This window comes from Pollicipes pollicipes, unplaced genomic scaffold, assembly GCF_011947565.3.
Source record: "Pollicipes pollicipes isolate AB1234 unplaced genomic scaffold, Ppol_2.1 Scaffold_4881;HRSCAF=5763_pilon_pilon_pilon, whole genome shotgun sequence".
Classification (NCBI taxonomy): Eukaryota; Metazoa; Arthropoda; class Thecostraca; order Pollicipedomorpha; family Pollicipedidae; genus Pollicipes; species Pollicipes pollicipes.
This window is the reverse complement of record NW_023596576.1, coordinates 48,158,255-48,185,846: the sequence shown is the minus strand read 5'-3', so window position 1 is coordinate 48,185,846 and position 27,592 is coordinate 48,158,255. Positions and strand designations below refer to the sequence as shown.

Below are 27,592 nucleotides of genomic sequence, written 5' to 3'. Positions count from 1 at the left end.
TTCAACTTACATGTCGCACGGGGAATCAGCTCTGGACCTGATCCCTTTTCAGGGGTTGGTTGAACAGTGGTCAGTAAAGCTCTTGAATGATTTTAGCAGCGAGATGGTTCAATATGTACTCAAGGAAAGACAGGACAATAGTATAACATCGGTGTTCAGTTATTTTGGCAAGAATGATTGCAAGTGGTTATAATAAGTGTTTATCATTCCAAGTTGTCCAAATCGAGAATTCACGGAGCCCTGCTATATCACACTCCACGTTGGCAGCCACAGATTGCTACTTTCCCTCCGCATATTTCTAGATGTGTTGGTGAAGAAAGCTGCGGTGGTTCTTAACACTTGATCACAGACGTTTGTATCTGTACTCTTTGATGAAACACATCTTTTTTCGTTTCAGAATCACTCAATCGCCAGTCGCTTCGTCAATGCTCGTAACCATGCTCGAACGCCCTCCCGTTTCAACCACGGACGCCAGTTTTTTTTCGCGAGCATCGTTGAATTCCAAGCAATCACACACACACACAGCCGACCACCACGAGTACCAGCCGCCACTCCCGAAGGCACCATCCTTCCTGTCAAGCCAGCCTTATGGCAGGTGGCATAAGGCATGGCTTATACTGGTCTTCTACTGGTCTTATACTGGTCAAGACCTATGCATAAGGCATATACTGCATGGCAGAGCACATCGTCCGCAGGTGCCCACACGTGACACGCGGCGGTTTGGCTCCGGCGGAGCTTGCGCGTCGTTGTGGATCCGTAGATCGCGAGGAGCGCACACGCTGGATGCACGTGGCCCGCGATTCGCGTAAACCTGCTCGATGCTGGCGCTCACGTGGGAGATGGTGCTGCCATCTGTCAGGCTAGTCATCTGCCAGATTGTCACGGGTGGCCAGCGTGCTTTTGTTCAGTTGGTGAGCAACATCACATGCGATTCAACGTCGAAATGATGTCAGTTCGCCTCAGTTTGCTTGTACGTGGGCATGGTGAAGATGGGGTTGTCGGCGGCATATCGCGGGTCGGAGGAATCGTCACGTGTGAAGCGGTTGATCCAGTTGAAGAGCTTGTAAGCGAGGGGGTTCACCAGCGATTCGCTCACCTCCCGTCGATTGCATCCTGAGGATTGATGGTGAGTTAGATACAGAAGTCAGACATTTGTGCTAAAAACGGTGAAGATGTGCAAGTCGAGTTATCAGAGAAGTGCAAGCTTTGATGCCATGGACAGGTTCTTTGTCGTTTCTGTGTGTTTAACCGGGCATTCAAACCGTCTGGTCCAGAGCAAATGCTATTGTTGTTCCACTCGTTTTAGCAGTAGACCTCTATAGACCGCTGGCTCTTCGCAAGCTTCCTATGCCTGCGTTGTGGTCTGAATGATGCGTTGCAATGTGGTTTGAACTTTGATCCTCAGAAACTTAAAAAATGGAGCCAGCTCTGTCAAAAGCCGATCGCAAACAAATTGGACAAACAACTTCAGGTGTATCGCAGTCTACCATACAGACCTGTTAGCAGGCTTACGATGGATCCGATGATGACGCACATGAGGCAGCCGATCATGTTGTACAACTGGTACGAGATGCCGTAAACGTATTGGTGGAGAAAGCTGAAATAAAACGATGGTCTGAAAGATGCGCGTCTTTTACGCTTTGGCGCCGTTGTATCTTCCTCGTATATATATATATATATATATATATATATATATATATATATATATAGAAAATACACGCATATATATATACACTTACATACAAATAAGATATAAATCATATTTATATATTAGTTATATATATATATATATATATTATCATTTGTATTACTTGAAAAACTAGCTAACTTTTCAAGGGCATGCGTTCTCCATTCGCAAAGCAATGCAACACGGTCGGACAGAAAACATTCGAATGTAGTAAAATTCGAGGCATGCTCTACGATATATAATGGTTGGGAGCCATCAGTTAACAGATTATGCATCCACACATCAGATCAAATTACAAAACACATAGATTCACACACACGCACACACACACACACACACACACACACACACACACACACACACAACACACACACACACACACACACACAACACACACACACACCACACACACACACACACACACACACACACACACACACACACACACAACACACACACACACACACACACACACACACAAACACACTGCTGGCGTGCTGGACCAGCTGGAGCAATATTTTAGAGCACGTCGTACAAACGACCAGATAACGGCTGTGCGGTAACGCTCTGGGCGTTCACTTGGCGCATTCATACATTTGCCAGCGTCAATGGATTTACCGTGCACTCCGATGACAAAAGAACTAACGGCATGGATATGTGTTCACCCAAACAGCAATCAACCCATACTCTCAAGCCGCCGGGAATCTGTGTCAGCACCATACCTTTCATCCTCCTCCACTGCTGGCACTGGACTGGTGTCGATTGGTAGCGGCGTGGTGGACGAGACAAGCGACGTCATGTTGCCGGTGCAGCCGGCGATGGAGGTGGGCAGCGGCTCGGGTCGCTTTCCCGAGCCGTAGGCACCGAACACCGCCCACGTGCTGATGGCGCCAGCGGTCAGCATACCGACCACCGCGCCCTGCCGGAACGACACGGTGCTAGGTCAGCCGAGCCCCAGTCAGTCGTGCGCTCGACCGTCCAGGTCGTCGCATGCTGTGCATGTGAATGGCTCGTTTGCCATCAAAGGGGCAGAGTTTAGCTAGGGGTTGGTGGAACTCATAAGTGCAGATGCGGTTGTTCCCGGGTCCTGGGTCTGGTTGCCATCAGTGAATTAAAAAAAAGACGCATGCGATCCTAAGACGTTCCATAAGGGAACGTACAGTACTAGCAGAACACACGTTAAGACATTAGGTCAGGGACATGGTTGCCTACCTTGCCATTGGAAAACGGCACGAATATGCCCAGACAGAAGACGCCCAGAACTGGACCGCTGAGGGCTCCATTAATGGCCAGTGACGCCTGGAGCACTCCTCCTAGTTGGCTGACCATGAAGGCCAGGCCAACAGCCAGACAGCCGTAAAGGAAACCTGCAGCAGAAAACATTGTACTATGCGCTCAAAGCAGCAATAAGGCAAAGATGGCCGGTTTTGTGCTGGCTTTGTCTTGCAGTTCGGCATTGCGGACGCAGTTTCATTCCCGTTCTTTCAAACGTCTTCCAAAAGTTTGTCGTTGTGTAGAGGCTATTGTGACCGTATTTGTGACAGCGCAAGTTGGCATCAGATAAATTGGTCACGAATGATCATGCGGGGCAGTGCTTGCGAAGTAATGATCACCGCCATCATGATCCTGATGACGATTAAGTAGTACCACAAAGGTGCTGTTGTTTGGCTGAACTGCCCACGGACGTGTGAAACAACGTCCCTTGATTTGACATATCCGCGCGATGCTTCGCAGGCAGTAAATAGGCTCTTACTGAGGAGGCGTGTTGTCCACGACCGCCTGACTTCCGACATGTCTTTGAAGAAGCTGATTTTGACGAGGAAGTCTTGCCAGGTGATGGCTGCTAGCGAGTTGAGGCCGGAGGAAATGGTGCTGAGCGCTCCAGACATGATACAGGCCACAAAGAGGCCCGGCAGGCCCGTGATGTAGGACATCTGGTCCAGCACGAAGTAGGGCACCAGCTGGAACATAAAGAATCATGTGGCAGTTGAACCTTACTGCGAGAAGCGTGGGGTTCTATTGTCAGCAGTGGTTGGTATCAGACTTTATCAAGAGAACTGAAGTGCGAATTGTCCTGCGCCATTGCATACTTTCTCCTAAAAAACAAACGTACACACGTGTTGTTTTGCTCAGGCATACATTGTCATGCTTTTCATTTTGCGCGCCACCCGTCCAAGATCGGTGGGGCTTCCTGGCGGAGCGTGGGACAGCGGGCAAGCCCCCATGGTCTGGACCCCCCCCCCCTGCCGAACAGAGCCATTAGGCCAAGAGATGGAGGCGGCTCGGCCCGATGCTCCAGCCGATCGGCCCGCAACAACAGAGCGGCGCCAGCTGTTGGTCGATTCCTCGAGGAAAACCGCGGACGTCGCCCTGCCAGGCGGCGTAAGACGCCGTTTCCCCCCAGAACGGACATGATAGCCCCGTCTTCCAAAATGAACCACCACGTCAAGACCAATGGGCGCGAAACCCAGATGACTGAGGGAACAACGTGCGCGCAGGGATGTTTGACATTTTCTGAACATGTTTGCCGCCACGCCCCAAAAACCCCGCCGCGCCGGCGCCCCACCCCAGCTGGCATCAGAATCGCCATGCCACGTGAGAATTGGACTAGAAGGGAACATACAGGGCTCACCCGAAGCAAGGCACGAAGGCAGCGGGCGGGCCTTGCACCGTCGCTGGCGACGCCATGCCAGAGATCTGGCCCAGGGGTACGTTGGTGGCAGAGCCGTGGAAGAAGCGTGACCGGCCAGGCAACACGTTGGACGGAGGAGGCGTCGCGTCAAAACTATGAGACCATGCAAGAAGACGAGTGCGGGCCGACCCAGTTAGCAAAAGTCGGTTAGTAAAGTATGGTGCAATAGGCGCTGCAGGGCAGTCAGTGCCAAGGAGTCTGTCAGGCACCCACAGCCGTACCACGAGGACGAGACGACCGCGACTCCCATCACCTGGCAGCGACATCAGGACCTGCGGAGGACGGAACACCGACGACGACGCGCACGATGTCAGCGCGCGGCCTGTTGTTCCCAGCCCAACCGAGCCTTGCAGGACCGTCCGCTGCAAACTAGTCCCTGAACCCATTCCCAACGGGCGGGCGCGGTCCACGGCCGCCTGTTCCCTGCCGTATAGTTGCGAAAGGGGAGAGGGGAGGGTTGAGTGCCACTAGGCTCGGTGTTGCGTCCGCGTGAAGCGATAAACTGGTATTTGAATATGTGCGAGATATTTTTTGTTGTAAGTACAGGTGATGTTTTGTATTTTAACGGTTTAACGTACAAGCGATGGTAAAGGTGATTTGGCCAGACGACGGAACAACTCTCGTGCCCGGCGTGAGTGGACATGCATCCCGAAGCGATGACCGCGCTGCCTCGGCGTGCCGGCTCGCTTGTCAGCCTGGCCGAGGCTATCTTGTTTTCGCCGCTGGAGGCGGCCACGGGAGCCGCAGCGGCTCGTCATGGCCGTCGCCGGGCCCGCGTCCTCGGCCTGCCGCGCGTACCCACGTCGGCGCATCCGTGAGAGGTCTCCTGCCTTCGTCGCCGGTCCGCGTCTCGGCCTGCCGCGGCGTACAGGCCACGTCGGCGCATCCATGAAGGTCTCCTGTCGTCGCCGGTCCCGCGTCGCGGCCTGCCGCGGCGTACAGGCCACGTCGGCGCATCCGTGAAGGTCTCCTGCCGTCGCCGGTCCCGCGTCTCTCGGCCTGCCGCGGCGTACAGGCCACGTCGGCGCATCCATGAAGGCCTCCTGTCGTCGCCGGTCCCGCGTCTCGGCCTGCCGCGGCGTACAGGCCACGTCGGCGCATCCGTGAAGGCCTCCTGTCGTCGCCGGTCCCGCGTCTCGGCCTGCCGCGGCGTACAGGCCACGTCGGCGCATCCATGAAGGCCTCCTGCCGTCGCCGGTCCCGCGTCTCGGCCTGCCGCGGCGTACAGGCCACGCCGGCGCATCCATGAAGGTCTCCTGCCGTCGCCGGTCCCGCGTCTCGGCCTGCCGCGGCGTACAGGCCACGTCGGCGCATCCATGAAGGTCTCCTGCCGTCGCCGGTCCCGCGTCAAGGCCACGTCGGACGCATCAGTGAAGGCATCCTTGGCTTGTGGCGGTACGCGGTAATCTGTTTGGCTAGTGACGGTTCACCTTTCTTGTTCATAGTTTTCCCGACAGCTAGGGTTCGGCCCACCATCACCGAGCCCCGTCCAGGCGCACGCGCGATCTCCCGGACGCCACGCTGTCTTCTTCCCCATTCGTTGCTGATTGCTTCGCCTTGGTCGTATAACTGGTGGTATAGTGGGCGTACTTACACGTTCGGCTCCTTTTCCGCTTAGGCCGTCGTTCCCTTCCTCTCTTCCTTTGTTTTTGTGAGAGACGCTGATCTCTTGCCAAGCTCCGTGCAGCGCGCACGCAGGTATTTCATCCTGCGCGTGCTGTCCCCTTCCTTTGCTTGTTCATTCGTCCGTCCCGATCAACAGAATTTGCATGATATCCGTGTGCGTGTGATCTGTGTATTATTTGATCGTTGCTAATTTCGTTCCTTAATTCGGTGCAGTCTAGCTCGGCCCAGCGAATGCGCACGGATTCCTTCAACGAGCACGTCTTCTCCCCTTTCCCTACTTTTCTTAGTATTGCTTGGCCCAGATCGATTTACTGACCGATCTGCGCACGATGTCGGTTGGCAAGGGCCTCTCTCGCTCCGGAGGGATCCGCTACGGACACTGGAGGCCTGGTGCAGGGGGAGTACGGCGTGGAGCTTCCCGAAGCACACGGGGTCTCCGGGCCTGTAGCCAGCGGTCGGAGGAGCATCGCCTGCCGTGAATGCCGAGGCATTGCGGCGAGATGCACCGAGCCGCTACGTCTGGAGAGACCGTCCGCGACTCCGCGAGACCAGGGAGGGTCTCTCGCGAGGCGCCAGCCGGGGTACCGCTCCAGAGGGAGACGCAGACGCCATCAGTTGGCAGGCATCGGCAAACGCGGCAGGGGACAGCACTCAACAATGGCCAAGGGCGACGCGGACACCCGCGAGCCGCCGATAGAGGACAGCATATTACAGTGTGGCCGGAGGAGGGAGTCCAGCGTGACCCGGATGCGCGGTTTCGCTCCTTTTTGGCTGGGAGACGGTGGACCCGCTTTTTCACTCTCACTTGACCTTAGGCGTGACGGCATGAAAAGGCATATCTCAGAGTATGACTAAGGACCAGTTAGAACCCCCCCCCCCCCCCGGGATGCCGGATTGTGCACGGCGGTAATTGGGTCTATCCGTTGGTGTGCAACGCCTTTGGAGAGAACAGAACACCGCCTTTTATTCTCCCGACGTGGTGTACGCCAGGCCTTATGAGCTCTAGATAGCGGGATGTCCTGGACAGATAGAGATCCTGCCATCGACGTTTAAAGAGAGGGCGACAAGGCACCGGGTCGCCGCACTGGCCGTTCAGGCCGAGTCTCCAGAGCGCGCCGGCCGTGGGCACCGTAAGGCGTGAACGCAGGTCACGCCGGGCGCTCGCTGTCCGCCCAGCTGCTCCGCCGTCCCATCAGGCGCACTGTCTACCTCCAGGCCTTTAAGGGACGTGCCGTGGAGCGGTGCCATGCATAGCTCACTCTGGCAGGCGGGAGGCGAGGCACCGGCGGCGGCTTCTCCGTGCTGGACGAGGCGTTGTCTACGGCTGGTGCGCGGCAGCGGAAAGCTACGAGAGCTGGGCATGGCCGAAGGAGTGGTGGGCCGCCCACCGTGGACGAGATTTGGGGGGAGCGTAGTCCGAATGGGGGAGCCATCAACATGGAGGTCGATGGCTTCTTGGTGGTGATGATGGATTCTTGATTCATCTTGATGATGGATTCTTGGAGTGAGTGTGGTGGGGTGTCGAATGCATAGAATCTGTGTGGATTAGTTACGGCCGAGGGGGGCTCCCAGGATTGCTATCCAGCGCGCACTTACCGATGTGAGTCGCCGGTTGCGTGGGGCCCCGCTGATTCGGTCGTATTATCAATGCATTTAATTTCGTTTTTGCTCCATTTATATATTGCCATCAGCTAAAAGGCGTAGGTGAGATACCGTGGTTAAGAACGTACAGCCCTGTACGGGGAGGCAGCCGCTTATGGCACCTGACCAGACCTATCATCCCGCCAATGCCCCGGTCACCCGCTTCATTCCAGCTCTGTGGCTCACATGATTGTGGGTTAGACTCAGGTGTATCGGAGTCACAACATGCCAAGTCGTGCAAAAACATTATCTGGCTCGTATGCTGACCAATGGGATCCTCAGCAAAGATTTGCCCTTGTGGGGAGGCGTGACAACAGCAGGCGACTGCGCACAAACATCCAGTGGCGGCCTGGCAACGGCATAGAGCACGCACCCCATCCCAGGAACCCCCGACAATTGCAGTTAACTGCAAAGACAATGTCAAATCGGTTGGAAAAATACCCTTCATTTGCTTTGGCTGTAACGTTTCGTTAGCGTGCTATGCAGAATGTCCATAATACTTGAAATCAATATTCAGATTATGCATGGTCTTCCTCACGACTGAGCCATTGCGATGAAGTGTGCTGATGCGTGGTGCATGTTGAAATGCGCTTTAATCGTCTGTGATTGTGTTTCTATAAGGCGGCGTTTTTGCAACGCTTAAAACTTGGGAAAGCGCGTGACGAAAAATAGTAACGAAAGTGAGCAATAAAATGGGACACCTTTGAAATCAGCGTCGTCGCCTGCCAGGTTTCGACTGAAGTTGCAACTCACGCCACAAGTCTAGTGTGGAAGGTCAAGTGGGTTTGACGCATGCCATGAAGAAAGAGCGAAAGAGCGATTTCGTGCTTTCATCGTTCTTCGGAACGAGAAGACAATTAGGATTTCAACTGGCAGTTTTACCTTACAAATCCAGAGGTAAAGATATTCCAAGCCTGCGTTTTGCCTTCAGTCATAACCCCACGGACCAATACGCTGTGCCATGGTGTTGGCACTATCAGATGGCACTGGCTTTCTCTTGGGTCCGTCGTGATGCCAAAATGCTGCAGAAGTAGTACAGACTGAAGAGAAAACCCTTGTTCAAAAACCTGATAAATGGGGGGGGGGGGGGGGGGGAAGGGGAGACAGGGAAGGAGAGGGTGAGCTGTGCAGTGTTCTACTTAATGAATGCAAACCCGATTTTTTTGTTCGGTCCAATCCCCTTGAGTTCATCTAAACACTTTGACCTGCTGATAAAGTATCCATGATCTGATCAACAATCTGCAATTCATAGCGTGTGGTGGTTGCGATTCAAACTGAGTGGATCCGACTGCGAGTTACATGCAATCCTGAGCTGCGCATTCAAATGTATCAGAAGGTGCTGTTGGAGACACTGTACCGCACGCACCTGATCCTTCTTCTCAATGAGGCCCATTTTGAGCGGGTCGCAATCGGCGTACGTGGCGAAGATGGCCAGGCCGGTCATGCACCCCAGCGTCTTGTACAAAATAGTGGCCGGTGCATTTAGAAGGCACGCCCTGCAACAGATGATTGAACATCATGCAAAGAGATTTGAGTGACTTGAGGTGCAAGCGCCGGGCAAGACTTTTCGTTCATTGCATTATTTATTCCGTTAGTGATACGAGTTGGCATTATTAAAACTCAGAAGTAATTGTTAACAACTTTACTGTTTTCTGCCTTTTTTCTAAGAACAGCAACATCGCAGTCCCACTCCGCTGTCTTACCGAACTATCCAGTGCAGTGAAGCACTAAACATGTTGTACCGACTGGAAACCTTATATGGCAAAACTTTCGCAGACAGTTGCACCAGGTGTCCAAGTCCGGCAGATATTGACTCACACTTTGGCGGCCCTGAGGGTAGGCAGACTCAGGTAGCGCTGGATGGAGCTCTGATTTACGCCGAACACGGTCGTCCAAAGAAACAGAGTGCCGAAGAACAGGTTCCAGAAGTTGTGCCTGAAAGTGGTGCAGCGGATGTCCCAGTACTCGCAAAGGTGATGACAACCGCCAACCATTTCGAGTGCTCGTCCACTGCGTATTCCTGCAGTTATCTGAAGCTTTCTAGTATAGATGGATGGAGAGGCACAAACTGTCCTATGATTCACCCTGGACGGAGGGGGGGGGGGGGGGGGACACAACACTGATACATGGTGGCTAAGCGTTGGCCGTCACACAGTTCTCATAGCTTTGCCGGTTGTAGACCTCTTTCCTCCCCTCGTCGGATAAGCGTGAAAAGTTACATGCCGATATCATTTTAACCAGCTGGGTACTATGGCAACGACACTGGTGCGTGAGCCTCATGAGGCGTACCTTTATAGTGTTCTTCATCATACAATCATTACCTTTGCCAAGGGTTGAGGGTAAAGTCAAAGAATGTCATTCTCTGGTGTTCTGCGTTGATGTAAAAGATATTGGTGAAGCCTCCCACGTTGATGGCGCCCTGGACGACGATGGCCACCATTCCAGCGGCCATGACGATAGCTTGCAGAACGTCAGCCCAGACCACGGCTTTCAGACCTCCCTGAGAACCAGATGCCAGGCCATGAGGTAGTTGGGTAGTTTGGACAGCTTAAGTTTAAAAGAGCTGCAAAGGAGGTGCAAAAGGTGCTCAATTCGTTGTGGCTTTAAAAAAAAGACGCCAAAACGGAAAGGCATCCCAATATCAGCTCGGGCGTAGTTACGTCGATGAAAGATGGGTACAAGTTGGAAAATCTGGAAAGGGGTATCAGATTATTATTAAAACGGCGCCAGGCACTAACGTAAAACAAAAACGCGCGCCTTCGGTGCCAACATAAGCAACGCAAAACGAATGGAACTTCAGTATAAAAAGGCAATAGAGTCAAATGGGACTAGTGGCTATTCGGTCGTGGCGAACTGGTGTAAACATATATCAGATAATTATCCCAACGGTGACCAATGCTTGTGTTAAAGCCAAAATGTTGTGCACCTTCGGATTGTCAAAAACTGTAGCAGGTTCCTAACTGCCACCAGGCATGCGAGGTAATTTTTCACAAACACGCAGTTCCTTTTCAAAGAATTGAGACCAATGTGCCCATCAAAATATAGTGGTCAAGACCGAGGCGTTCTTGAATTGGCGGGAGGGGGGGGGGGAGGTAAATGGGCCCTTTTGTGATGCGCTGGGTCCCAATGGCCGATTACCCCGGGGGCCTGGAAATCCTCCACACTTTCCGGGGAGTAACCTCCAGCCATGATATGTGGGCTGTTTTGAAAACACCAAGTACATGTTATGTACAAGCCTGGGGCCCATCTGAAATACCAAAAATAGACATTGCTAGTTTTCATTGTATGTGCATTTATGTATTGCTATTTACTTCATGGTGAAACCTTTTTTGTTTTGAAGTAGCAACACATTTTATGGCTTCCAAAACCGTATATCCGAGTCCGAGCACGGGGATTTTCAGAGGTCGACCACCGAAAGCCTGCAGTGAGTTGATAGTGTATAGGAGAACCCAAACAGCGCAGCCCGCGCCGCCGAGCAGCTACCGGACGGCGCAGAGCTGACGCACAATAGCGTAAGTAGTGTGCTACCAACTCAACGGCCAGCGTAAGTCCTACAGCGGGGCACTGTTTCTCATCAAACTGCGCTCCCAACGAACGCTAGTAACTCCAGGGCGGCCGCAGCTGCTGGGGCCTGCCATCCCCCTCCCCTCGTCAGACCCCGGCGCCCTACTCCGACCGGGCTGAGGTCGCACCGTGACGTCCTCTCCGGTGACGTCACCGTACTCTCCAAACATCTCCCGGACGGGTGCACCTCCCGCAGGCGAGCGCGCGCGTGGCTTCGTTGTCTCCTTCGTTTTCTCCGCCCACTTTCTCCTCGGTTAATTTTATGGGCGGCGTCGGCGGGTGGCGCTGGACCGCGCGCGGAACGTCGCTGACCAACGGCAGTCCACTGAAGCGCTCGCCTCTGGCAGGGTGGCTGCCCCGGCGTCCGGACACCTCTGCCCATCTCGGGAGCCGAGCCATGTGGCCGAAGTAGCCGCACGTGTGACGCATGGGACAGTTGCGAGCGATGTGGCCGGCCCTCTTGCACCTGTGGCACGAGTGCTCGCCGGCGGCCGGGTGTTCCGGACAGTCGCGGCTGACGCGCTCAGTCGACGCGCGCGTGTAGCACATGCGCCTCTTCTCCTCGCCGCTGGCCTCGTGCAGTCCGAGGAGATGTGCCCGCTCTTGCCGCACACGTAGCACATACTACCGTCGATCTCGCATTCGCGGCTGATGTGGCCCTTCTTGCCGCGGGTGTAGCAGGTCGCGTCGGTGTCGGGACAGTCGCGCGCCGGGTGGCCGGTGCCGTTGCAGTTGTGGCAGAGGGCCTCGCGGCCGCGCCGCTCCACCTGCGGGTTGGGACAGTCGCGCGCGATGTGGCCCGGCTGGTCGCAGCGGCAGCGCACGTCCTCGCCGGCCGTGCAGTCGCGCGCCCTGTGGCCCATCCAACTGCACCCGCAGCACTTCTCTCTGAAGACGGAGCGTCCGCCTCTGCCGCGGCCACGGTCTCCCGCTGGCCACATGGCGCGAGCGGGCCATGTAAGATACCTGGCGATAGTTGTAGCACTGGGTCGTGATCGGCGACGAAGCCTGGAATGGCCTTGTTGAGTTAGTCTTGGCCTCCCTTTCTCTGTGGGGTATGCACGAGCTGTGTGGCCAACCTCGCGACAGTTGTAACACTCCACGGTGCTCAGGGTGTTTGACAGAAGATATTGTGCTAAATATGTTGGTACAGTATTTGGTGGTGCCGTTAAGTTGTCCTTTAATACAAAACAAGAAACCTTAGATGACAGCTCAAGCAAGCAAGCCACAACGGTTTCCACATTGGAAATCATGGTGCGAACCATGCCATGTCCCGCTACGCTGTCTTTCCGAACGAGGCATATACCATCGCTCAGAGTCCTCTTAGCGATGGTGGTATTTGTCTCCTTCGCCTGTCATGTCAGAGCCATCTTGAAGCGATGGGCTTCTCTTTGATCACATTTAGCGGCGAGCCTAGCCCACTCCCATGCGCCAGCAATTTTGATTTGTTGTGGCAGTAAAATAGCATCTCACGGCGTCGAGATGTGCAAGAACAAACCGCCATGCAACTCACGAACGTGGTGTAGAGGGTGCCGACGACTGCCGTGCCGATGATGCTGGCCTCCAGGGACAGAGTGGTGGTGAAGCTGAGAGCGAGGCTGGGAGCGTAGAGTGCGATGGCCATGTAGAGGGACGTCCGGACGAGGTAGATCAGCACGCACAGGGCTCGCAGGAGATTATTTTCAAACCTGGACAGAGTTGGAGGTTACGAGATGGTTTGTATTGTCAGATTGTACATGCTACCGGTGCGTACCTGTACATAGCTGGAGGTTGCGAGATGATTTGTGCGGTCAGATTATTTTCAATATGGACAAGGCTAGACGTGATGAGATGGTTCATGCGGTCCAACCATGGCAACCTCTCAGCGACTTGCTTCATGCAGAACTTTATGGAAATACAAAACGTGCGGGTGCATCAAAGAACCCATAAAGCAGATTGAGACATCCCAAGATGAGCAGCTTGTGTAGGTATATGCTGGCATAAAATGGACGAGATAACGTCTTGCCTTTCAGCAATTACATCACGTGCCGGATGAGCACGAAAACGAAAGAAACAACATACGTATCTGCGGATACAAAATGCACAGAGCATTGCGTTCAGTCTTGGGGTTAGACTCGGAATCAGGTGCTGGATATCTTCGAAAGCAAGCCTGGCATAGGAACAGAAAACTCAGTGTCCAGCCTGGAGCAAGGCCAAAACCTTGCCTTTCAGATAAGCTTTCAGCCAGGATTGCCACCGACCTGAGCTAAAGGTAATCATCTACCACTGCAACTGCCATGAACTCGATACACCTTAATCCGGTATTGGCATCTACGCGGCATAAGGTCGCTTAAGCGGAGCCTAGCAAAGCTGATCAACGTGACACATATATGTAAAATATCCAACGCTCTAACTAGTGGTGAGCTGACCTGGCCGACACGGCGGTCGCCACTGACCTGAACTCAAGGTACTCGTAGACGGTGGTGATGCCGCAGCGGTAGAAAATAGGCACGAAGAGGATGGCCACGGCCGGCAGGAGGGCGGCGTAGGCCAGCACGCTGATCCAGTACTGCACGCCGTTCACGTACATCTCCGCCGGCGAGCCTGCCCAAGCGCGGCGCAGCTCGGTTAGTACGACATCGTGCCTGCGCGTGAGCGGACGCCAAGAGGCCAGCATGGCATCGAACGGGCGGGTTCTTTTTCCTGCTGTCCGCTGGGCACTTTATGAACACCCCAGTCATTGGCACCCCAAGAAAAGCCTGTGTAACAACGCACGTCGAATGCCCCCAAAATCTAGTGGTGGCTCGTGCCGGCTGACGGCGCCACCCGCGTCCAATGGCACCGGCGAGGCAGAACGCTGTTTGGCGGTGCTGCGCCCATGTTACCTACGGCCGGGGATGGTCTCATGAGAAGCGGTGGCGAGCCGTGTTTATCAGACAGCTGGAGAGCTCGCAGAGTGTTTCCACGAAGCGTACCGAAACGATAGCCGGAGAGCTCGCACAATTTTTTGAGCGAACGGGATGATAGATGGGAAAATCATCCCGTCGTTCCAGACCCAGTCCTGATGCAGCTGCCTGTAGTGCCGTGAAATCTATATGGGCGAGTCTTTGGCAAGTATGGTTTACGGAGCACGCTGGAAGCAAGCGACATTTAAGTGGTATAGGTTGTGTTATATTATGTTATATATTTTTCATATTTTATAATTAGTAGGACGTATCTTACATTAAATTTGTATCTACGGTATGTGATATGTAATATTCTTTGGGTATACGTATACAGGTATATGTACACATATACATACGAAAATCTCTCTCTCTCCCACTTTCTCGCTCTCTCTATTATGTATCATATGCCTATATGACGTTATCCTATATAGTATACATCTGAGTCCTTTCTTAACGCCCACTTACCTGCACCACGACATTTATGCGTCTCGTTCTCGGCCCTGCCTTACCCAGAATGAGGATGGCTGACAGAAAGCTGACCATGATGGAGACGGCCACCGGCACGATGGACATCTTCCTGCCACCGAGCAGCAGCTCTTCGTTCGTATGTTTGCCGCGGATGGCATGGTAGACGCCGATGAGCAGTGATAAAAGGAGAACACCTCCGAACACACAGTAGTCGACGATGCTGAAGGTCTGGCGGGTCGTCATGCTGTCCGCCGGGTCTGAAACGGCGTAAGTTCATTGTTCCGCGTAGAAAGATTGGTACAGATATGGTTTGGTTCCACGTGACTGAAGTGCTGTCAGAGTGACTGGGAACCCCATACATGTCACTGGCTTCGGAATGGCTGGATGTAGCACGAAATTGAAATCACCATATCTATCACACTTTCTGTTGGTGCCCAACAGAATGTTGTGCTCCAGCGTAATGAGGTGTCGCACGCACAGAAGTCTTAAGTAAATTATGTCGTAGTGTTCGGCGTGATCAGATATGATGAGAACCCATCACTGAACCGTCTTGCTTTTGGTGATTATAACTATTACACAACATTACGATGTAATTGCAGTAAATGTTTAGTGAAAGACAGTAATATATAAACACAACTCACGCTTCAATTTTATAAGAATGTGCGTAGCTGGGGTGTGGTTCAGGGCAGTTTTAGGTCCGTTCAGTGCTCTCATTGCCTGGAAGAGCCAATGCTGCATATGTTTGTAATCGTGACATGTTTTCTAAATCTATCCTAGTTGCCTATTCCTCTCCAGCCACTGTGGCGTTGCTCTCCTACCCTGCAATAAATGAATGGAAATGGAAGTTGAGAATTACAAGCTTGGCGAGGAATATATATCTGTAGAGTTATATTCAACGATGAATAATCTATTGCGCGTGTTTTCTAAGGTGAAAGCTGGCTTTTGTGGTTCAGTTATTCAGTGTAGCTCATGGTAAACCATGTGGATTCTCCTTATACCAAAAACATTTCTACCAACGCTTTTGGGAGCATAGTCACATAGGCCATAGGTCTGTCAGGTGTCTTAGGTCTTTCAGATCATTCAGAGAAGCCTTTCACATCTTAACATTTCAGGAGAACTGCGCATTACTAGCTCGCCGTCACCGCCCTTATCGTTATCATGTCAACCGTCCTGCCTTCAAGTGCGACTGCTTCCCAAGCAGGGTTGTAGTTTTCCATTCACCCCCAATAGTGGTGCGAGCCCCGACTTGGGGAGGGAATTCCACCATTTGCCGAATTTACTATTTTGCAAGTACGCCACTTTTCCCAAGACCTGAGAAACAGGCGCCCATGATGGCAGACTCTCCTCAGCGGCGGAAGAATACGGGGGGGGGGGGGGGAGCAGAGGACGGGCTACGGACATTCTTCAGAGTTGATGGTCATCGGTTATGTTGATATTACGCAGTCCGCACATGGACCGACAACAGGTGGCCGGTGCATTTTCTGTTCGGGCACCGTGGCGGACGCAGCGTCTTATTCGCAGCGCGTTTACAGCTTTCTGCAGACCTGTGTACGACGCTCGAGTCGGGTTCATGCATGACAAGCCAACACATCCTCTTCCCCAACTTTTGACCGAAACATCGATTGAGGACCAGGATTTCAGCGCCAGAAAAAATGGATCGTACCTGCGTCGTGGTGGCGGTACGTTTACGCCGGTCCGACTCCGTTTAAATACCGCGCGGACGCCTCTACTAGAGGAACCGGCGGCTCCCCAATGCTCGCCGTCCGATGGTAGCTTAGACAGCGCCACCGGCGGGACAGCCGAGGGGGGGGGGGAGGACACTGGACTGCAGGCAGCAGCAATGTCACCGTGCCATCGCAGCTGTGCCGGCTCCGAGGCAGCTCTGCCGGCCCAGCGCAGCACTAGCCACCAGCATCACAACTGAGGCACCTGGCACGGTGCCTGGTCCTGCCTCTGACTGTGCTGGGGACGGCCGGCTTTGGATATATATATATATATATATATATATATATATATATACATAATATATATGTGTGTGTATGCGTGTGTGTGTGTGTGTGTGCGTATGCGTGTGCGTGTGCCTGTGTGTTAATAGTTGCTTTAAGTTGGAAGGAGAGGGGCCTGAGCAGGGGAAATGGCTAAACCTTCCCTAACAAACTCCCAAAATAGTGACACCCACGACTAAGCTCGACCTCAAAGGTAAAAAATTGGTCCAAACTAAAGATTGGTACAATTGAGTAGCTAAGGCGATATCACTGTGCATCAATTTTCCGGGTTTTCCTGCATTGTTTTTCCCCAATCACTCCACCGTGTTCAGTACGGGTACCGCCCGTAGTGGGACGGCATGTCACGCACTCCAGTGAACATCCCAGCTATGATGGTGTATCACCACGTGGGGTTCGTTCGGTTGACCCAGACCCAATAACTTAGAAATTGCTGCCATCGTAAGAAGGCAAGGAACAGAGTGGTGCTGTTGTAATTACTTTGATTTTCAAATGTGAAGTCTTACTCTCGATATGGGCCGTTTATCGTCATTAGTGTGGCTTGGAAGGTCACCTAGTGTTCTCAGAGTAAATAAATGTAGATAGATTAGACTCCGAGAAGTCGATAGTCGATGCTCAGTCGGGCTTACTTTGAAAGTAGGCGGGGGGGGGGGGGGGGGGGTCTGTGCTGGGATGCGTACGCTGCGCCGCTGCCGGGCCGCGGCTGGATGTTTGTGCGCCGCTGGCTGCCGCTGCCATGCCTCTCCACAAGAGCGAGGTCAGGTCCGGTCAGACACCACGAACGGCTGTCCCCCCGTCCATGGCTGTGTGCCCTTAACCACGGTACCCCACCTGCACCTTTAAGCTGATGATAATATTTCGACGGGGCAAAAACGGAACCAGATGCATTGATAATACTCTAAGCTTGGCAAAGATCTCACACAACTGGTGAATTACATTGGCAAGGGCCCGCCAGATAACAACCCTGGGAGTCCCTCGGCCTTAACCAATACCCACGGACTTCATGCGTCCACCACACTCACCAACACACTCGCTCCAAGCATACACATCGGCTGGCGCCCACGTCATCCCATTCATTCTTGGTTTGCACACGGGTGGTACCCTTTACCCTTTCCAGCGCGTTGTTATTATGATTGACCCGTTTGCGAAAGTCCTCGTTGAGCTAAGTTACATTCATTTAACGCATTTTAAACACTTAGTGAAACCACGTGAGTGCCCTATTTAAAACATACCAAGCTAGTTTATCACCTTGGCTCCGATGCAGCTACTGGGCAGGCACCATATGTCTGAAGCTAGACGATGATTCGCTGCCCCACCTGACTTCCAGAGTGACGTCTCTCTATTCGGACAACGCTCCCTGCGTCTCGTCCACGGTAGGGCGGCACACCATTCCTTCGGCCACGCCGACCGCTCGCAGCTTTCCACTGCCTCGCACGCGCCTTAGGCAGCGTCTCGTCCAGCACTTAGGCGTCGCCTCAGGCGCTTCTGCGGAGTGCGAAGCTGCCGGAGTGAGCTTTGCAAGGCACCCCCCCCCCCCCCCCCCACGGCGTGTCGTACTCGCCGCACCAAGCCTCCCGTGTCCGTAGCAAATCCCCACAGGACGAGAGGGGCTCTTGCCAACCGAGCATGAACACCATGCACAGACCAGTCAGTGAATAGAGCCGGGTCAAACAATACAAAAGAAAAAAAAACACGGAAAAGGAAGTGCACTAGTGCTCGTTTAAGGAACCTGTACGTATGCGCTGGATGGGTTTCCGCGAGGGTCCGGTCGCCCTGAGCTATTGGGAGAAATTAAAAGAACCAGAAGTCGTAAACCGTCCAACTTGAAAACAGACCAACACCATATCCAAAGAGCACCCTCAGGAGCATGTAGGCGTGGCGCGTACGCCGCGCCAGGCCACCATGCGGGACCGGCGAAGGCCAGGACGAGTCGCTGTGCCTCCGCGTAGCCGCCTCCAACGGCAAAATCGAGATAGCCTCGGAGCAGGCTGACAAGTGAGCCGCCCCGCCGAAGCGCGCGTCAACGTCCTCGGACCCAGTGCGATCCCACGCTGGGCGATAGTGCCCTATCGCCGCCTGGCTAAGTCACCTACAGCCTCACTTTCGTACTAAAGCTTTAAAACGCAGTCCGCCACCTGTGTTTACAAAAATCACTCACACATTGACGTGCCAGTTCGTCGCTTCACGCTGGCCCAGCGCCAAACCGCGTGACACATCTCCCCCCCCCCCTTCAATAATGGGAGAACGCCCCAGACAGTTCCGAGCTGGGAGGGTCGCACGGCTAGTGCCGCCCCCCCCCCCCCCTTCCCAACTACACGGGAGGAAACAGGTATCCGTAGCGCGCGCCTGCCCGGTGGGGAGGGATCAAGCCGTCCGAAGTCCGGTAAGTATGGGTGTGGGGGGGGGGGGGGGGCAACAGCCTGCGGACTCGCACGTGCATGTTGTCGCCGGTGTTCGTCCGCGGGGCCAGATGCCGTCGCCAGTTGATGAGCGGTGGGGCCATCTCGTCCTGCCGAGGCACGGCTATAGGCACCTAATGCACTCTTCGGAACCCTTTGTTCCATGCTTTATCGATTCTTGATTGTCCCTAACTAAGTCGGCCCGCACTCGGATCCGCCCGTAATCCGCCCGTAATCGCAGTTGGAGAGCAGAGGGAGATGACTGTAGCCCCATTCACAACGCACAGCTTATTTAAGCTACCTTACCTAGCCTTTGGTTGGTAACTTGTTTGGTGTATTTGTTAGCTCTTACTGGATTTTACGCATGATGAAGTTAATTGATTACAGTAAAGGAACTTTCAGATAAGTTGAAACAACATGTAGCTCACGACCAAAAAACTGAAGTAATTTATTTTCCACAACTTTCATCTCGAGGGGTTTCAATTGTGATATTGCAGCCAACTATGAAATATGCTAATAATGCTAGGCAGCGGCCATGATTTGTTGTCAACGCTAAGGGCGCGGATTTGCTCGCGTAGAGTGAACCATGGTTATGACTTTGTGCTTATTTTGACGGATAGAGCTTCATTTTATGTAACAAGTACTGTACTAATACACCAATATATTACGTTCTTCACATCAAATGCTGTCGTGATTGTGCTCACTGCTGGGTTCTTACGTCCCGGGCTATTACCCAATAATATTTTATCTCTAAACCAGCTGTTGTCGCGGTGTCGAGATCGGAGTGGGTGGGCACGCTGCTTCCGAGGGGGATGTGAGGTGTGTAGGGGGAGGTTCGGTGATGCTGGACGTGTGTGTGGAGTTCGAATTCCCACTTGCAAAAATTGTTTCCGTGCGGTATGTCTAAGGTACGAAGTGGATGCTTAAAAGGTGTAAGTAAGCGCCAGGTAAACTGTGGGGGTTCCCCGGCGCTCCATACATGGTCCCAGTAGCAAATCCTAGAAAACTGCAAGTCCCCTGTTAAGCTGATGTTTCAGAAATGTCCTAATTTCAACAAAAGCTTCGCCTTTGAACACCACCTAACTGCTATTTGGGCACCAATGAAGGTGCATACTACATAAAAAGCCTACCACCATCCTCTGTTTATGTGATCGACAGTCTGACAGCAATATCAGCACAGCAGGCAACTAATTGAGGTAAGTAATGCACTGATTAGTTCAAAATTATCTTCAACACGCGCCCGGGTGGCCGTTTGTATACCCTTCGTTCGGGTGCGGGGGGCCAAGTTGACCCCCCTGTGATATCAGGAACTAAGAGAGCTGGAGACACCAAATTCACAGAGTGTATTGACCTGTACGTTAACGCACTTAGGTCAAAGTTTGAGGCTCCTAGGTCATGACCTTCAGGTCAAGTATGGTCAAACAAGGTGAAATTGCAGTTTGGTTTCCAAAGGGCCCCTGGAACCTGGATAACTGCACTAAACAAAAAGTCACATGCTCATCTAAGGTCAGTGACCTTATTTTACCTTTTGAAGGTCATGGTGACAAAAATCATACAAGACCACTTTGAGTTTTGTAGTTGGATAAGCGGCAAAGACTAGGTAGGCAGCATTTTCCTAAAAACAAAATGTTGACCAGGGTCATTTTAGGTCGGTGACCTATTCTGTTATAAATAAACTCGAAATGAGCAGCAGAAACTACCCCATACGGAAAGTCCCAGGGTAACAAAACATGCTGCATTTGCCCCCAGTCTGGCCTTCATACCTGACCTTAGATCAATGCATTTTGTTCATTTAATTGTTGTGTTGCCTTTTACCAGAAATTTCGCTCGCTGAAACCATTGCCCGACTGACCTGCTATAGGTCAGCGATCTTACAAGGTGCATCTAAATGTATGATGCCAGACGATCCGCTATTCAATTGCCTACAGTTATGCAAAATTTGGCGCGGCTGCGCTGCGCCATTCGAAAACCATTCCCGAAAACCCTTGAGGGGGGGGGGGGGCAATTTGAGCCCCACCCGAGCGCATGTTAAATTACGTACCACACAATCACTTGCAATCACGTTGCAAACCAAATCATGCCCACAACGCAGACAAACATTGATCCTCTTGTTTCATAGCCACTGCTTTCGCCAGCTTTCGTAACAAGATACCGTAATATACACGCAAACTTTTCTCCGTTTCATCCGAAGTCGATCGCATTCTTGGATCTACCCTTTCATTTTCCTCAGAGATCGATCGAAAACGTGACCCGCCTAGGTAGCTTACGATCTGGCCGCTATCGGACGATGGTGGCCAGCGCAGACGCGCTGGGGCGGAAGTAGGCCCAGGCTGGATGGGAGAGTGGAATTGAGGGGAGTTTTAGGCAACACATTTTGCTGGACAACTACTACGGAAGAACATCTGAACATTTTAGTTTGACGATAAGGAAAAACATTTTGTGAAACGAATTTTATCGCATTACTCCACTTGCCAGTAATGCGAACCTGGAATCGCCCATGAAAGTCACCTAGGTAGCTGACACGGGTTGTGTGTTGTGAACAGGGCTTATGTCTCCCCACTTTTCATGAGCGCAAACAACAGAGGGCCCCGACTGTTTGTGGAAATCGGTGAGTTTGGAAGGGTGCAAGCCCCGTTCTTGTCTGCGGGATGCCTTCGCCGTCGCTTGCTTGCGCTGATATGCGTCGACCCATATTCGATAAGGCCCTGCGCTGATGCTCCGGTACCGCTTTTGGCCTGACCCTGACCTGTTTATGTTAACTTTAATCCGATTTGCTCCACAGAAGTGATGGCCAGCGAGGCACCTTGACCAGGGAAAGTGGAAAAACACCTGGCCGTGGTCGATAGCATTAAGACTTGCCAGACTGCATATGTTCCACGGCTTCTGAGCGCGCTGTCACCCGTTCACCGGGGATAGGTGTCGTCCCCATCCGTCGGCCGATGTTCCTTCGATCGGTGCCGCCTCGATGACACAATCTTTTGGCTTTCGAGAGCTCTATTACACAAATTCCCGATCTCCCGTGGCGCCCCGGCGCGCTGAACGGATAGCATCTTGGCTTACGGCGGGAGGCCGGCGGCCTGACGTTACAGCTGTCCGGTCCAGCGGCGGGCCATGGGACCGGTTCTAACCGGGTCAGGCCGACGGCGGCGCCGTACGACGCGACCGCCGGTCGCACGCGCCGGTCCTCAGCTGTCGTCAGTGAGGCCCTCCTCTGCAGACGCGGCCACCGGCGTTACCCACAGCCGGGGAGGGAGCTGATGTGGGGCCGAGATGTGAGTTTCGTGCTCGGCTGGTGGTGTAGCAACGAATGTAACCGAGTATGGGCGCAGGCATGGGAGCGAGGCTGCGGGAACATGCCCCTCTCCAATGTTGCGTGCGTTGTTCAAGCAAAGGGGCTTGCGAAAATTGATTCCCACGTGTCAAAACCCAGTCTGATGATCACGCCTGGTCTCTTGACATCCAAACGAGCAAGAAATATCAGGAGACGTGTAGTCATCTCCTCGGTTCCTACAACGACAGACCGGCGTAGCACGAGAAAAACACCAGCGAGAGGTCAGTGATCTCGTGACTCCACTCATCTTGCGCAGTTGTGAAGGGAAGGAGAAGCGTGCGCGGCATAATAAGCTGCAAAACCTGTCCTTGACCCTCGGGCAGTAGCACTGTGCAAACGGGATGTGGACCGCAAGCGGCCAAACTGTGGACCGTGAGCGGCCAAGCTGCGGACCGTTGGCGGCCAAACTGTGGACCGCGAGCGGCCAAGCTGTGGACCGTGAACGACCAAACTGTAGACCGCGAGTGGCCAAACTGTGGACCGTGAGCGACCAAACTGTGGACCGCGGGCGGCCAGTCTGCGGACCGCGAGCGACCAAACTGTGGACCGCGAGCGGCCAAACCGTGGAACGTGGGCGGCGAGAATGTGGATCGCGGGCTGCTAGAATGTGGACCGCGGGCGAGAACGTGGACCGCGAGCAACTAGAAGGTGGACCTTGGTCGAGGATGTGGACCGCAGGCGGCAGCCCTGTGGACGGCGGCGGCTACAACGTAAACCACAAGCGGCTCCTCTGTGGACCGCGGGCAAGAATGCAGACAGCGGGCTAGAATCTGGGCTGCTAGTCAAAGAGTGAGATGATGTCCTCACAATTGAGGGCCTGGATGGAAACCAAAATCCTTTTAAACATGTCTCACGCCACATCGTCGGTGGTGGCGTGGCTAGCTGAGAACTGCCTGGCTGGGGTTTCTAGCCCGACCGCCATTGCCCACCTGAAGCTGAGCGCCGGCCGCTGCACAACGCCTTCCCTTTCACCGTCTGCCCCTCTCACTTGGCAGCGCCAGGTCACTGGGGGCTCTGTCTTCCGCCTGCCCCTCCTCACATGACAATGTCAAGTGACCTGCAGTTCTTCCCCTTCGTCAGCTTGCCTCACCTGGCACTGCCGAGCCTCCTGGAGTTCCTCTCGGCTGTATCCACGTCACCACTCGCTGGCGGTCAGTTCTCAGTCTGCCCTCGCCGCCGTCTCCTCAGGGTGCAGCTCACGCCCTCCACGGTCGCACCCAGTTACAGAACTGTGCGTCCGGCGCGCCACCGCTGACCACGGTTTCACGCGCGGCCTGCGGGTGGCCCGTGCACGGCTGGCGTGGGTCCAGGACTGGCGGTATTCGCGTGAGGTTTGCACGGCGTCATGGACGTCTGGGTAGTCTTAAGATTGTCCGCACGAAAGAGTCTAGACAGGTTCGCGCGCATCAAGTTCAGAAAAAGAGGGGTTTATCCATTAAAGAGAGTGCTCCATATTTGTATGGGGTTTTTGAGCTGAAATAGCTATCTTGAAGACCTTTGGGTACTGTTTACAGTTCTGCCTTTCTTAAGACATTAGCCCCTCCAGGTTCTCAGCTACACGCCGGTGCAAATTGGGAAAGGCATATCGGGGGTATTTAAGTCACCCTGGCATTCATGACGTCATAATAACATCGTTGAAATACTGCCGTTCCGTACGTCATGCGGTGATCAAGACCCATAAAAATAATATGGTCGAGGTGGTCATACCTGGCGTTTGTAAACGCGACTTCCAGATAAAACGGCCCTCGATTGGGTCTCAATGCCGAAACGCCGAAATGGGCCCTCTTAACATTGGGTAATTGGCTGCTAGAGACCCGAATGGGTCCTTAAGAAGTCATAATGGAGTTAAACTGCCGACAGTAGTAATATATCTTCTGCAGGTCATAATGGGCCATCCATAGGCCAGAATATACCCTCTTAAAGGGAATGTTCCACATTTAAAGATATTGAGTTAGGGATCAGATATCATGGGAAATGCTTCTTTGTAACTATCGGTAAGCTTTCAATGTTCAAAAACGACGCTAAGTAGCAAAATTTCGAAGTTCGTAACAATGGGCCCCATTACGTCATTGTTTGATGGCGTCATGAAATGGGCTTGTGACGACGGCAAAACCTGGCAGCATTTGGCAGCCAGACCTAAAGAATACCTCGAAGTACACGAAAGCTGACGCCAACCGGCCATTCTCGTCGCGGGGATGTGTCTGTGTGTGTGTGGGTGGGGTGGCGGGGGCGGATGGGTGGGTGAGTTATTTGTGAATTTTTATTTTGGTGCTGGCCGTATAAAAGTTTTTGCGGACTGTTTGACATGCGCAACGTAGCGATCGCCAGCTTTTATGACCGATTATTAATATCAAAGCACGATGTGCCGTGCTGCTGCCGTTGCTGCTTTCCTGTTGATGATTTTGTCAATACTTTATTGTGGACCCATCGTTGTGCGCAGTGCTGTAGTCCTCATATTGATATCATGTGATGGGTACAGTAGGCACTGCCCTTATTGTTTGTAGCTGGAAATGGGTGTCATGCGAAAATTAATACATTGGTAACGTTGCCATGCATTGATTATCAAAGCATCGCTGTTGCTGTAGTAAAGATGGTAAGGTTGGGCTACCAAGAATGTTTTTTGTTTGTTTAGGATTGTTCATGCAATAGTTAACCCTGATATAATCATTGTAGTGCAATGACATTCTTGCAGTAGACAGTCCTTTGGTATTGTCAAATAAATTTTTACCAGCCATTCATAAATTATAAGCTGCTATCTCATGGGCTTGACAGAGAGCACTCACCCAATGTGGTACATTGTGTAATGGCACTGGTCAATAACCTCGTTTTGGCACTATCTCGGTGCTGTTCTGTGGCATGGCATAATGAAGAACAATATGGTTCTTCTACTGCAATCCATGCCGCTTTCATAATAAATTCCAGCATGAAAAGATGGGTCATGCATGCAATCTTGAATTGACTTTCCATCTGACGTACGACTGGCCAAAAACTCATACAATATGCAAATCACTTTCAGCAAAGCAGACAACCAAAAAGTGGCATCACTTGCTCAGCCTACTTCGGCAATCCAGAAAACGCAGGTGAGAAAGATGCAAACACAGCTTTCACTTCCATGGTCATGCAACATACTGCAGCCATCAGGCTGCTTTACTAAAGAATAAGAGAACATTTTTACATGTGGTGAAATGACACTGCAAACATACTGACCATGCACAAGGCTGGAGACATGACAAGTGCATGTAGTTATGGTTGGATGGACAAACTGCAAGGAAGTGATGAAGCTGCCAGTGTACACCAGGCTCATGATGAACATTTTATTAAGTGCTGTCCAACAATATACTGCTCCAACCAACCAACCAACAGCAATACTGCTCCACCTTTCTCAGCACACAGCATCCCACGCAAGTTGTAGTGGCTATGACATTGATTACTCAGGACCAATGCTCGCCTGCATACAATATTTGTAAAGACAGTGCAATGTGCATCAGTAACAGTAAAGCTCTATATTTTCAGAATTCTTTAAGGAAAGACAATTTTGCAAAGTGATATGTGAGCCTGTACTGAGCATGTCCATTAATGAGCTGCACACACCAGTCCCTACTGCCAAAATGAATTGCTGATATGACATGCAGTGGATTAATTACATGCTGTAATACCTCAATAGGTTCACAATATTGGCAAGATCATAATGAAGTACCAGTACCAGTACTTGCCTCTGTACACCCTTGCAATATAAGTACTAGCGTTTCTCTCAGTTCGCCAGCACTCCTTTGTCATGTTCAAACACAAACATAAAGGTAGAGGCAGGCATCAATATCAATAGGCATCCGTATATCAGGCATCAATATATCACATCGTGTCAGGAGTCAGCAGACTAAAGAATACCGAAACAATGTCCTCTCTCAGAAGAACAAACCTCGCACGCACACTCCCCATCACATCAATACCAATGCAAGCCACTGGCACACACCACCAGTGATCACACGCACCGGGGCCCCCGATTCACACTCTTGTCAAATAAGTGTGATCTCATATTTGCACAGCTCCAGGGACTATCAAACTGCAGGTTTTCTCACAATTTCCGCACAGATCTTCAGTCACAACACCGGACTTCACCGTCACCCCCTTCAAAACAAAATCCCAACGGGGTTCATGGTAACGGGGCTCAAGAGGTTCTTCTTGTAAAGCACAATTTTGTGTTCAGTATTTAAATTTGTCGTACCCTATGTGTGAAATACTTAGATAAATAGATGTCTTAAATGACTGTAATGTTTCCCCAATTCAATAATGCCTTGCTAACCCATAATCCCGTGCAAGGTTCTGTGCTCCGGTACACAAGGCGCCAACCGAGCTGTCTGTAAGAGATACGTTAGTAGAAGAAAAAAGGCTAGCAGGAGAAAAAGACAGATTTGCCGTCGCGTCTTTTTTATAACTTTGGGAGAATACCCATTTTTGGGGGTGCCGTACCTTTTTTGCAGACAATGGCGTTCTTTTTTTATAACATTGGCCTGTGGCTTAGAAATAAGGAAAATGACCCGTTCACGACGAGTGTCGCGCAACCCAAAATTGCTCACGCTTGTGTTCGCGACACGCATTCAGCAGCAAAATTTTACTGACAGCCAATCATCTTCCGCAGACTGTACCGCATGTACAGCATCATCGCCTTTGTGAATGTATCAGCAGCCATGCTGTTTTGACCATAAACAAAAAAAAAGCTTGTAATATCACGGGGATCTAATGACATTTCTATGGCGTCATTAAGCAGAAGGCGATTTTGAAGTTGACTGTAAATAAGCCTTTTTGTACTTTGCGAGCGTGTAACTCAGGAACCAGAGCGTTTTGGGCCCTAAAAAAGACATATCCGTGAACTGCATCAAAGTGTCCTCAAGATGGCTATTGCAGTTCAAAACGCCATGCAAATGTGGAACATTCCCTTTAAGGCCAGAATGACCGCTCTAAGGGCCAGAATGGACCCGCCGCAGTTAATAATGGGCCATCTACAGATCAGAATGTGCCGGGAGTGATCAAAACCTGTGGTTTGTCACAACCTTCGCTGACATTTGAAAGACATTCAATATTCATGGGCAGGCTAAGGAAGTCGAGTTTGAATCTGCTGCGTAAATAGCTACCACTCCGGTCATTTCCTGTTTAAAATGCATATTTTATGATATTCAAAAGGGTAGAAGTTTTAACATGACAGCTATGGAAAGGAAAGCAACATTTGCAAAATAGCTAAACAACGTCTGGTTCATGCAGA

The 27,592-nt window shown here is 52.1% G+C and overlaps 1 protein-coding gene across 1 annotated transcript; it reads right to left on the bottom strand.

Annotated features, from left to right (window-relative positions):
* LOC119101525 (sodium-coupled monocarboxylate transporter 1) lies at positions 1–23,461 on the bottom strand. Its single transcript, XM_037224874.1, has 12 exons — positions 23,426–23,461; positions 14,644–14,859; positions 13,646–13,793; positions 12,724–12,898; positions 9,968–10,146; positions 9,465–9,581; positions 9,013–9,142; positions 3,441–3,648; positions 2,900–3,054; positions 2,410–2,606; positions 1,497–1,597; positions 1–1,113 (listed from the first exon to the last, which is right to left on the bottom strand). Exons 2-12 carry the CDS (start codon positions 14,843–14,845, stop codon positions 950–952), a joined length of 1,776 nt encoding a protein of 591 aa, XP_037080769.1. The 5' UTR covers positions 14,846–14,859; positions 23,426–23,461; the 3' UTR covers positions 1–949.
* Positions 23,462–27,592: the final 4,131 nt, after the last annotated feature.